This window comes from Hyla sarda, chromosome 3 (assembly GCF_029499605.1).
Source record: "Hyla sarda isolate aHylSar1 chromosome 3, aHylSar1.hap1, whole genome shotgun sequence".
NCBI lineage: Eukaryota > Metazoa > Chordata > Amphibia > Anura > Hylidae > Hyla > Hyla sarda.
In genome coordinates, this window is record NC_079191.1 from 346,528,043 (window position 1) to 346,540,986 (window position 12,944).

Genomic DNA, 12,944 nt, shown 5'->3' on the forward strand with positions numbered 1-12,944 from the left:
TGGCCGTTGAGTGTGTAGAGGAAATCTTGGTGAGAGCTGAAAAAAGTGAAAAGTATATAAATTTTGTAAGCGAAGCCCTCTCCTTCATCCTCAAAAACAACGTGTTCAAATTTGGGAACCAGTGGTACAGAAAAAACCGGGGTACCGCGATGGGTACCCCGGTTGCATGTACACTGGCTAACCTTTTTCTTGCCCTTTTTGAGGAAAAGTATATTTTCTGCCTTAATTATCCCTACCTTAAATTTATCCGTTGTTTTTTCCGTTTAGTCGACGACGTGTTTATGTTATGGAGTGGGTCTGTAGAAGAGTTCAATCAATTTGTAGCCATGCTAAATGTGAACAAGATGAACATGCGCTTTACCAGCAAATGTAGCAAATCGGAACTGGAATTCCTGAATGTGCATGTTATGGTGGAAAATGGGGAATTAATAGCAAAAGGCTTTAGAAAAAGTACAGCCTCAAATTCTTATTTGCATTTCTCAAGTTTCCACCCTGCACATACCAGGAACGCAATTCCGTATGGACAGTATTTGAGGTTGAGCAGAATTAATAGCGAGGAAGACAGTTTTGAAGATCAGGCTTATTCCCTCACACAGTGTCTATTAGCAAGAGGCTATCCGCAAGATATTCTCTTGAAAGCACTAACAAAAGCCAGGAAAACTAATAGAAAAACATTAATACAGAAGAAACAAGCACAAAAAAATTCCCCAACAAAAGACATAAAAAAACAACAGGTTTGCATTTTCTTTTAAATTCAGCCCGGCCGCAGACATAATAAAAAACGCTATCTGCCAAAATTGGCATTTAATTTCAAGAGATCCTGCCTTTGGGGGATATGCGACTAAATAAGCCCTTGATAACATTTAAAAGAACAAAGAATTTAAAAGATGAGTTAGTTCAGAGTAAATTTGTGGAAAAACATGGCAATAAAACTTGGTTGGAAAAAGGTACCCCAGTAGGAAACTTCAAATGTGGCCGTTGTAAGTGGTGCCCCTATTTTGCTCCTAATTTATACAAATAGGAGGTCACACAAAAAATATAACTGAATTAATTTGTTGTAGGACACCGTTCACAGTGTATGCTTTAATTTGCACCTGCGGTAAATTCTACATAGGGAGCACTACTCGTGCTCTTAATACCCGGTTTCGTGAACATGTCTGGTCAGTGAAGTCAAAGAAAGGCTCACCCAGACTTATAGATCACGTTAACACTGTACACAACGGCGACACAAGCACTCAAATTCATGGGAATTAAGCGGTTAATATGTCGAGCAGGAGCAGATAATGAAAAAACTCTAAGACAAATAGAAGCTCGTTGGATACTAAAGACCGGTGCTCAAGAATATGCTGGTCTAAATGACCGGATTGATTTTGGAGTATTTCTTTAAACTTTGCCTATTTTTGGTTTTAAACTATGTATTTTGTATTTTTTCACTTGTTTTTAACTGTTTGTAATCCCCGCCCTAGTGCTTGCGTCATCCAGGTAAGGTGTTTTAATGGATGCGTGAGCACAGGATGGGGAGGGTCCGTTGAAGCTCAGTTGAGCGAAACAATTGTGACCTGTGTGCACACAAGCTGGCGTCTGCACCTTGCCAGGTGAACAATGCCTTTTATAACCTGCACTTTTTTGGAATAAAGGAAGAAAATTGAAGCGTGCGGTGAGTGCCATTCCTGCTCTCTATTCATTTGAAGTCTTAACATATAGGTCCGTCACCAGTTTATCACATATAGAGACAGTGGTATCTAGAAATTGTAGGGCTTCCCCAAATGTCACCATCATGAATTTTTATTCAGGGTATATCTGATTCAATTCTTCAAAGAAGTAATTTTAATTGGTCCATCGTTCCTGTCCAGATAACAAAGGTATCATAGATATATCGATACAAAGTATCCACATCGAAAAAAAGGGTAGGTGTAAATGTAGTTTGTCTCTACGTCCGTCATGTAAATGTTCGCGTAGGTGGGCGCTACATTTGAGTCCATGGCTGTTCCTCTGTTCTGGACATAGAAGTCATCCCAAGCAGAAAATTGTTCTGCCTGAGGATGACTCCCAATAAATTCAGAACAAAGAAACAGACACGACCAGGGACCAAAGCGTTATCCAAACTTTTTTTTTTACCGCAGCTATACCTTAATCATGGTCTATTGAGGTATATAGATTGACAATGTCAAAGGAGACCAAGGTTGCTTGTGGGGGGACAATCCAAGACACTAATCTTATTGATAAAATCAGTAGTGTCTTGTATATAGGATATTGCACTCGTGGCATAACATTTCAAAATCTTGTCCAAATGTGTTGCCACTGGATAGAACAGAGTCCCTCCCGAAGACAATAGGCCTTCCGGGGGGACTCGGCAGAATCTTGTGAATCTTCGGCAAGACATATAGGACAGGAGTGTGAGGAAACCTTTGTATCAAAAATGTACTCAAATCCCCATCCTCATTTTCCCCACAGGATCACAACTTAGTTTTTGTGACCGTTTGCAGGCATCCTCCATTGTATGCAATTTTTGCTGGGGATATCGCCCTTAGCAACGGTGTACAAGTGCAGGACCTCCACCCAGCAAAGGTGCACAACTGCATCTGGGGTTGAGTTTCCTACTATAACCATGTTCATTCAAATATAAGCCGATATGTATTTGCTTAAGGCTTATACTAATGCACCCTTTTATCTTGCTGGGTAGCATTAGGGTTTCACCTGTGAGGCCTGCTATAAATGAACCAACCAGGGGTGGGGCTTGTAGCTTGTCTACTCCCTCCCATTGTATGTGTGCCTAGTCCACACTGGAGGTGACTGAGGAGCAATCTGCAGGTCAGACCTATGGCTGCCGTATTTTGGTTCCTGGTTTTATTTATATGGCCAGGTAGGTTAGCGGATAGGTCCCGCACCATCTGAGAAACCGTGGCGTGGTGTGCGGGCTCAAGTGGGTCCTTCATATAAGGATATACTGGCTAATAGGGATCGACCGATATAGTTTTTTTTTAGGGCCGATAATCGGTGGAGGTTAGGGCCGATAGCCGATAACTTATACCGATATTCTGGTATAAGTTATCGGCTATTTATCCCCCCGCGACACCGCTGCAGATCATTGATTTAAAGCAGGCGCTTTAAATCAATGCACTGCAGTGGCTTTTGCGGTGCCATAGACCGCCACCACCCGCTTCTCTCCCCCTACCTGTCAGGGTGGTCCGGGCCATCCTTCCTTCCTGTAGTGTCCGGCGGCATTCCGGGTGGAGGGTGAACCGGTCCGGGCTGTCCTTCTCCAGGGGTCATCTTCTCCACTCCGGGCAGGCTCCGGCCTAGTAACGCAGCAGTGACGCCCGTGCGCAGCGACGCACCTGACGTCACGGCGTAGCGGCGTCTATGCAGCGTACTAGGCCGGAGCCTGCCCGGAGTGGAGAAGATGACCCCCGGAGAAGGACAGCCCGGACCGGAATGCCGCCGGACACTACAGGAAGGATGGATGGCCCGGACCACCCCCATTACGGGTAAGTTTAATTTTTTTTATTGACTTGGAGGGTGGGGGAGGGGACCGACCGGTATAGCGGTATGGGCAAAAATCCATACCGGTATACCGCCCAGCACTACGGTGGGGGGTGCGACACGGTGGGTCGGTCGCGGTGCGGCGGTTCGGGGGGGCGGTCGTGGTGCGTTGGGGGCGGGGCATTATCGGCTTATCGGCAAGGTAATTGCCGATACCGATAATGCCCAAAATGGTTATTATCGGCTGATAATATCGGCCATACCGATAATAGGTCGATCCCTACTGGCTAATGTCTCAGTTTTACATCAGTTTTGAGGGTTAGCTAATGTTATTGTTTACATTAACCACAGTAGTGAAACCATATTGTGATCCATCGGTGCAGGTCCTCCACTCCAACGTAGGTGCACAACTGCACTTGGGGTTGAGCACCTTGTATCACCTTAGATCACGTCAATGTAATTGTTAGTTTTTGGTACACTTGTCTATCTGCTACCTGTCTCTCAATTTCGGCAATATAAAGGGGGGTGTCCATCACAACGATGGCACCTCCCTTATCCGCGTGCTTGATAGTAATGTCAGGATTGGTCTCCAACCTCTTCAAAGTCTCAAATTCTGCTTGAGACACGTTGTGTTATCCTCTGGTCCCTCCTTTTTGCTTAAGCTCCTCAACTTGTTTAGAGACTGTTTGAATATATGCCTCCACTACACTGTTATCTCTGGGAGGTTGGTAATCACTTTTATTAAATAAACCAACCTCTCAGAGAGTCAACATTGTGTTTTTTATTTTTTGTTTTTTTTTTCTCCATCAGATTTCACAGATACCTCATCAAAATAACTTTTCAACCTCAATCTACGAAAAAATGCTTCTAAATCAATATGTAAATTAAACCAATCTGTCTCTTTGGTATGGCAGTATGAAAGTCCCTTCTCCAATACCCGCCTCTCAATATCAGATAAAGTCACAGAAGATATATTTGCCACTAGCGTCGACCCCTGGGGGTGTTGGCACGACCTCTCGGTGGCTTGTAATGAGTCTTCTGTCATGTGCGGATCCCTCTTCCTATGCTTTCGTCAAGGAGCAAGGCAAGGAGTGGGCGCCATTACGGGACTTCTTGTTAATACTTCGGTGGCCCGGTGCGCTTTAAGTCCGCCCACCCAGGGCCGCAGAAGCTTCTCTGGGCGCGAACTGTGCACCAATCAGCGCTGTGCGTGCGATTATGGTGGCAGGGGCCAATCAGCGGTGCCCCCTGCTCCTAACACGCCCCTCCCTTGCTATTGGACGCAATTTCTCCTCTCTGACAGCTGGAGACCACCACGGGTTCGAGTCCCGGGGTGGGACAGTGTGTTACAGTGTTGTGGTTTAATTTTTAAAATAGGTCCATTGTGGTCTATGGGGATCTCAAGGCATGGGAAACAGTAAGATATGCAGACTGTATCAGCAACACAGTGAAATGGAACACAGTCTTGGGTGAGAGAGGCCCAGAACGGCCTCCCTCTAAACAGTTAACTGGAGTGTTAGCCACTCCTTTACTCAGTTAATTCTGCTGAACCACTTGTTCTGCCTGCTCCACTGCTCCCCCAGACCCCCTGCTACTCTACCCCGGTTGTTCTTCCAGACCCAGTGGGTCCGGCCGCCCCTCCAGCCTGGGTTCCCTCCCTCTCCCAGTCTATATCCGACTTGGCTCAGGTCTCCTGTTATGGGGGACTGCCATGGAGAGGCCCTCCCTACACCGGCCCTCCGGAGGGTCCCGCTCTCCCCCTATTCTGACGCTCTCGCAGCATCATAGGGCTGTGTCCTCTGACTCATCCCCCGAGTCTTCTGGCAGGCACGTGCGCTCCCCTTGCAGGCATTGCCCCATTACTCCGACCTGTAGCAAGCATCGCTCCTCTAGAGAATGCTCCCAGGGTCGCCGCTCTGGCTCTCCAGACCCGCGTACCAGATCCGTCTCTCTCTTCCAGGGCCGCCTCACACATTCCCATTCACCTGGAGAAGTTGTGGAAGAAGTTCTGATTCGGCCTCCGACTCAGAGGACCGCACGGATGTGCCTAATATGGTGTACTCATTGGTTGCGGCCATAAGAGACACCTTCCAGCTAAAGGACCCAGGAACTTCGGACGTGGTCCAGAAGTTTCCTTTCATCGTGTCCGACCTCTTCCAGGGCTGCCTCACCTCGTTCCCATTCACCTGGAGAACTTGTGGATGAGGTTTCTGATTCGGCCTCTGACTCAGAGGACCACACGGATGTGCCTGATGTGGTGTACTCAGTGGTTGCGGCCATAAGAGACTCCTTCCATCTAAAGGACCCAGGAACTTCGGACGTGGCTCCAGAAGTCTCCTTTCTTTGTGCCCCACTGGCACTCAAGACTTTCAGCTCTCGCGCTGAATTTTACGCCCTGCGGGTATCCGCCGGAAGTCACCCTGACAAGAAGTTTCAGGAAACGAAGAAGGTTCAAGCGCGGTATTCCTTTGCCAAGGACCTCATTGCTCGGTGGACCTCCTCTCCAACTGTGGATCCGCCGGTCTCCCGCCTCTCTAAGGCGCCTTTCTGACCGTTGGCTGATGCGGCTGCCTTCAAGAATCCAGCAGACATGAAGGTGGATATTTTGGCAATCTCTGCCCTTGAGGCAGCAGGTTCTTCCTGCTTTTGCTTCTGCCTGGGTGTCAAAGGCCCTTTTAGTATGGTCTTCCAACTCCGCCAGGGTAGTCTTCAAGATCCCTCTGGAGGATTTATTTAATCTAGCTCTCCGATGCTCTGCAGCCGGAGATTTTTCGGTGTTCTGCTTCCATGTGCAGCCGCTGTGCTGCCTTTACCACAAGCTACCTGGTAGCCACCGTCCCTTCATGTGGCTTTAAGCCTGGAATGCGGACGCCACCTTCAGGAAGTGAGGCGACGGGCGGAAAAAGAGTTCTTTATTACCTCTGGTAAGACTCGCAGAACCGCTTTCCGTCGTAAGTTCTCCTTGCGGTACCAACAAAGGGTCCAGCCAGGCGCCTTCATGGGAAGAGGGCTCCTCTTTCCGATCCCATTCCTCCCGGAGGTCGGCTATCCGTTCCGGACGTTTGGCGGCCCCATCAGGCACCCGTAGGCCTTCCTCGGCCTGAAGGGTCGCCCCCCACCCGCCGACCTTTCTCGGGTGGTTGGTCGCCTCTCACCCTCCGGGATGCCTGGACATGCAGCTTCAGGGGAACGTTTTTCGAGGTTTATTCCAACCTCTCTGTGGTCTCCAAGAAAGGCGTCTCTGTTCGCCCAGTCTTGGTTCTCGAGTATCTCGGCCAGCATCTTGCGTTCCCATCCCGAATGGAGTCTCTCCGTTCGGTGCTGGCGTCCATGGTTCAAGGGGAGTTTTCATTCCTCGGTGGACATCAAGGATGCCTGCCTCCACTTCTCATTGTTTCCCGGTCATCAGCCGTACCTCCGCTCTGCAGTTCCGGACGGTCATTTCTATTGTGGTTATCCATTTCGGTCTGGCCACTCCTCCGCGGACTTTCACCAAAGTCCTGGCGCCTGTGATAGCCTTTTTACGGACAACAGTTGTTTCCGTGATTCCTTATTTGGACTACCTCCTGATCTGAGCTCCAGCCAGGACCCAGATCCTGGAGAGTCTGTCTCAACCTCCAGACCTTGTCTCACTTCGGTTGGATGGTCATTTGGGACAAGCCCAACCGCTCTCCTGGGGCTCCAGTTCGATGCGGCCTCTGCCCGCTTTCGACTCCGCTGACTCTTTTCAAGAGTCTGATGCCTTCGGCTCCCTGCTCCAGTTTCCATTCGCTTTTGCATGGATGTCCTGGGTCGATTGGCGGTGGCCATAGAGGCCGTGCCATTTGCCCAGTTTCATCATCGACCTCTTCAACTGGTGATTTTCTTCCGGTGTGACAGGTCTCCATTGTCTCTCGGCTGCAAGATCGTTCTCTCTCGTCAGTCTTGTTGGTCCCTTCTATGGTGGCTTCGTTTTCCCCCTCATTTTTTTCGGCGGTGTTCCTTCCTGTCCATCCCTGCCAGTCTGTCAGACTGGGGAGGTGTTTTCAGGGACCGCCCGGCCTGGGGTCTTGGCCCCCCGAGAAGCTTTTTCCCCTTCAACATTTTGGGGCCTAGGGCAATTCTTTCTTTGCTTGCTTCTTGGGAATTTTCCTCCTGGGCGGAACTCAGGTTTCCGTCCATCTCAGTTATCTTCAGTCTGGCTGTCTCTGGGATGTGATCTTCTCGGCCGGTCCTCCAAGGCCACTGGTCCCTACATCCTGGGGTGTTTGCTGTGATCTGCAACCCCTGGGGCGCTCCAGGCGTGGACCTCTGCTTGTCCCGCCACATCCAAAGCTTTCCTCTCTTGGTCGAGCCTTGCCCTACCTTGTCTGTTTCCTCCCTTTCTTCTCTTTTTTGGGGGTCTTGAGGAAACTCTCAGTGGGATGTTTCCGCCATTCTAGTGGCCCAGTCTGGGCCTGGCGGGCGTGGTACATCGTCATGGTCAGGCTCCTGAACGACTTAACGTTGCGCCTTCCCTATTGTCCAGACCTCCTATCTCAGGTCTCCTGTGCCACCCCTATTACTGTCTCTGCTTTGACGGTGTGGCGGTTGAGACCGCGGTTTTGAGAGACGCGGTTTCTCTTCCCAGGTCCTTCGCACCATGCTCAAGGCTCGTAAGTCCTCCTTGGCAAAAATTTACCACCGTACCTGGCTGTCTTATTTCAGTTGGTGTGAAGCTCAGGTCTTGTGTCCTGTTACCTTTTCGGTTTCCGACTTCTCTCTTTCTTGCAGTTGGGATTGGAACTGGGGTTGTCTCTCAGTTCCCTTTTTAAGGGTCAGGTTTCATCCATTTCTATTCTTTTCCAGCGTCCTCTGGCTTCTAATTCTCATGTCCGGACCTTCCTTCAAAGAGTGGCGCATGCTGCCCCTCCTTATCGGTCATCTTCTCCCCCTTGGGCCTGGAATCTGGTTCTGGGGGTACTCAAAGTTGAACCTTTTGAACCCCTTGGGGAGGTGTCCCTGCGCCTCCTTTCTTGGAAAGTGGCGTTTTCTTGTTATTTCCTCCATTCGGAGAGTATCTGAATTGGCAGCTCTTTCCTGCCGTTCTCAGTTTCTGGTGCTTCACCAGGACAAGGTTATCTTCTGGCCAGATCCTTCCTTTTTGCCTAAGGTTGTTTAGGCCTTTCATCTCAATGAGGACATTATTCTTCTGTCCTTTTTTTCCCGCTCCTTCTCATTCTAGGGAGCATTTGCTCCACAAACTGGATGTGGTTTGAGCTGTTAGGTAATACCTATCTATCTCTTCTTCGTTTCGTCAGTGCGATTCCTTTTTCATCCTTACGGAAGGTCGTCGTAAGGGACAACCTGCTTCCAAGGCTACCACTTCTCGTAGTCTGCCATCGCTGTAGGGGGAAGATTCCTCCCTTCAGGATTGTGGCTCATTCTACCCGTTTCTGTTGGGGCATCCTGGGCTCTCCAGAACAAAGCCTCGGCCTTGCAGATTTGCAAGGCGGCTACTTGGGCGTCTTTGCACACTTTCTCGAGGTTCTACCGGGTTCATGCCTTCGCATCGGCTGATGCTAGTCTGGGCCGTAAACTGCTGTAGGCGGCAGTGGAACAGCCGTCTGCCTGACTATCTGCCCACTCAAGGGACGGCTTTGGTACGTCCCACGGTCTGTATCCCCCAATGGAGGCAATAGAGAAAAGGAGATTTTTTAACACTTACCGTAAAATCTCTTTCTCGAAGGATCCATTGGGGGACACAGCTCCCGCCCTTTTGGGTTTCTCTTTGGTTCTCTGTCCGAGGGTGTGTTCACTTATATCTTTTCTTCTGGTTCTCGGACAGTTTGTGTTTTTTCCTTGACCTGTCGGTTGTCGCCTATTGCTCTGGTGCTAAAACTGATTACCTCAGGGCTTTGAGGCGGGTATATCCTGCTGGGAGGAGCCGATTTCTTTGTTGCCATAGTGTCATACCTCCTAGAGACAGCAGCATACACCCACGGTCTTTTTTCCCCAATGGATCCTTCGAGAAAGAGATTTTACGGTAAGTGTTAAAAAATCTCCTTTTTTATTATTTTTTTTTTTTTTCCCCTTTTCAATTTTTTAAATTTTTCACTTTAAAAAATATATATATTTTTTCACTTTTTTTATTTTTGCCTCTTTTTCTTTTTTTGGGCATCCTGTTCCTAGACATACATTTTTCTTATGTGCAAGGTCGGTTTTGGTTTTTATTTCTGTAAACTGATGGTAAAATTTTATATATATTTCTCTTTATAGATTGTGAAACATAGCTCCACAGTCACTGTCAAGAGAAGAGGAGGGAGCATCCACAATAGCATCCTTTTTTTAAATTTTCGTTTTTCTACGTTTCTTTGCCTGTGTAGTATGGATATACTTTTCTCGTTGTTATAGGCCATTTTTCAGTTTTTTTATATGCCCCATATAGTGTTCCTGTATAATTTGCTGAAGTACAATTTTAGTTCAGTGGAGCAGCCTATAGTCTTATGCGCTGCGCCGGGTTGCAGGCGCATTAGACTGGAGCCCACTGCCTTTACTCTTCGCGAGCGCCGGGATTCGGCGCATGCGCGCAGAGGCTGATGAGTCTGAATTGAGAGAGGGCGGAACAGATGTCACGAAGGTGGAAAAGTTTCGGTGATGTGGCTATGCGCAGCTGCACTGCGAATGTTTACAAACCATGTATGGTTAATGAGCGCGATCTGGGACGAACACAGTAGATCGAATGGTGTGAGTAGATTCCTGATGCTATGTGGAGTCCTCTCCTGTTCTCTATATATTGTGTACATTTTGCTGTAAGTAAGAATCTGCACTTTATTATTAATTTTACTTGATGTTTTGATGATGTCACTATTAACCTCCAATCAGAGAAGGGCTGTCCCTTTAATCAAGAAAGATATAATGCACATGTTTTTTAACCGATCACTTTGTACCTTATTGTATTTAACAATAACATTTTGTATGTTTTGTATGCTTGACAAAGGCAGTCTTGCTGAAACTATTAACAGACTTCTGTCCGGACTTTACCAGACTTCTTCTATTATCGGACCTCTGTGATATTCTTTGCTGTGACCATACACTCTGTGGACATAATAAATCCTGGCGTAAATAGTATGCCAAAACTATAAAACTTCCAGCCCACGAAATGCCCCATTGATTCACTGCTTAAAAAAGCCATTTATGCCAGCAAATCGAGTTTAGTACCTGTGGTGCACAAGTTGTGTAATCCTAAATTTAGGATGATACATGGGCCCCCCCCCCTATGTTCAACCTTTCTGCCAGGCAATATAATCTCTTACAATCGCTGACTGGTCATGTTGTTTAAATTAATCCTTTAAACTTCAATAACCCTCTGAATGCCATATTTAAAGGGGTACTCCACTGGCCAGCATTCAGAAAATGTAGTTCCGAACGCTGTGTGCGCGCTGCAGGTATCTATCAACCCCCGCAGCACTCGGACAGTGTTCGGAACTAAATGTTCCCAACGCTGGCCAGTGGAGTACCCCTTTAACTGTATATTGTCATGTTAATTCCCTTAAAGGGGTACTCTGCCCCTAGACATCTTATCCCCTATCATCTTATCCCCTATCATCACGCCCCCTGCCGTAGACTTGCATTAAGGGGACGGGCCGTGATGACATGAGGGGCAGAGCCATGAAGTCACGCTGCTCCGTCCCCTGTATCGCCCGTCATTACGCACAGAGCGAACTCGCTCTGTGCAGTAATGATGGCGGGGTGCCGCAGAGGCGATCCCCGGGGTCCCCAGCAGCGGGACCGTGGCGATCTAACATCTTATCCCCTATCCTTTGGATAGGGGATAAGATACCAGGGGCGGAGTACCCCTTTAATGCTACATTAACCACTCTGGGGACCACAATAAAAACTTTCTGGGGCAGTGTTAATCCTTGCTTTTATATTTACAAATCAGCCCAAACAAGTGGTGTATTTTTGATTTTGTTAAATTGAGAACATGGGGTGGAAAGTGGTCGGGGTTTCAATAAAAACTAACATGGTACAAATGTCAATTTTTTGCAGCATAAACAAATGGTGTATTTCTTTCTAAAAAAATAAAATCTAAGAATATGGCGTGCCAGCTTCACACCGCTTAAATTCAGTACTCCTGGCCTGCACATATATAACATTTCATGACTTTGTCTCCTTTGTTTTGACCTCTTCCAGCTTGTTCCAGCAGCCCTGAGGATTGCTGCTGAAGATGATGTTGAGTTTCGGAGGGGGCTTCCTTTGGATTACCTGGATTACATGGGCGTACAGAATGCTGAATCGGTAAGTAGTTTTTGTTTTTCTGTTTCAACCTTTTAAAGCTATTTCATCTGTCATTAGTATTGTTTTATTTAGAAATGTATTTGTCTCCTGGACATTGGTATTTATTTTTTCTTTTTTTTTCTTTCTTGTAGCTAGAAATAAAACCATAAAGCAGTGTCATGCTGAGTCTGTAAGTGCCCGCTGTTAAGTGGAAATTGAAAGCCGCGGGTAGCCAGCTCACATCATACTATTTGTTGTACTGTGAACTATTAGGTGGTTCAATGTTTCTCAAGTGTCTTAAACTTATAAAAGACGTTCAGTCTATGGCATCATGTTTATACAAATATAAAGTCACCCAGAGGTTCCAAGGGTTTCTTAGCTAACAAAAACATTTTAATCAGTTTTTTCTGAGGGTGTTCATTTTCTGTAACAGAAAAAAAAGACAAATTTATTTGACTGATTTATAATAAAAATAGGAAAAATGTATTTATTATACATAGAAAGGAAAATACAAAACCTATTCCATCAATACTCTAACTTATATGGATAACTAGCGATCCTGTGATTTAGTAGTGCTAAATTGGTATTCTTCCATTAGATATTACTGGTCCTTTTTGAATAGTGAAATGTTCTTGTTTATAGTGACATTCTGCACATGTTACTGCCTCCTAGGATGTTTACCTTACCCAAGGGGTAGTGATATATTTTCTCGGCTTCCAGTAGTTCGAATTTCAGGACCTACAGGACAGATGTTATTTGTCCTACTATGGAAAATGTACTATTCTTTTCAGCATTTTTTAAAGGCAACCTGTCATATTGAAAATTTACTCTATTCCATGCATCCACTACTCTCTCAGTAAAGTAATACTTCCTCATATAACTGCATAAATCTTTGCCCCTCTAATATAAAACTATGTCCTCCTTGTTGTAGTGTTTCTTTGAAATATACTCTTTCTTTAATATGTAGATTCCAGATTAAAATTAAGTGTTACTCTCCCAGATCTGTTGTCCGCTTCTGGAGCTACACTCTGTATTAAGGTCCATTTCTAACATGTAAATTAATCCTTTTGCGCATTGGATGCGGAATCCTGTGTTCTGAGCTTCCCTGCCTCCGTCCCCCTCTGCTCATATTTACAGGCCCACCTCAGGCTCAAATGTGTGAAGACTGTATGAATATTTACAAGATGGGTGGGCATATCGGGGCAAAGGCAACAGGGGCTAAT

General features: G+C 46.7%; 1 protein-coding gene across 4 annotated transcripts in view; it reads left to right on the forward strand.

Moving 5' to 3' along the window:
* RIOX1 (ribosomal oxygenase 1) overlaps nucleotides 1-12,944 on the forward strand; it is a 71,960-nt gene that overhangs the window by 43,720 nt on the left and 15,296 nt on the right. For all 4 annotated transcript variants that reach the window (XM_056567490.1, XM_056567493.1, XM_056567492.1 and 1 more), the window contains exon 10: nucleotides 11,638-11,742. In XM_056567490.1, coding sequence (XP_056423465.1) covers nucleotides 11,638-11,742 — 105 coding nt within the window. The remainder of the gene's footprint in view (nucleotides 1-11,637; nucleotides 11,743-12,944) is intronic.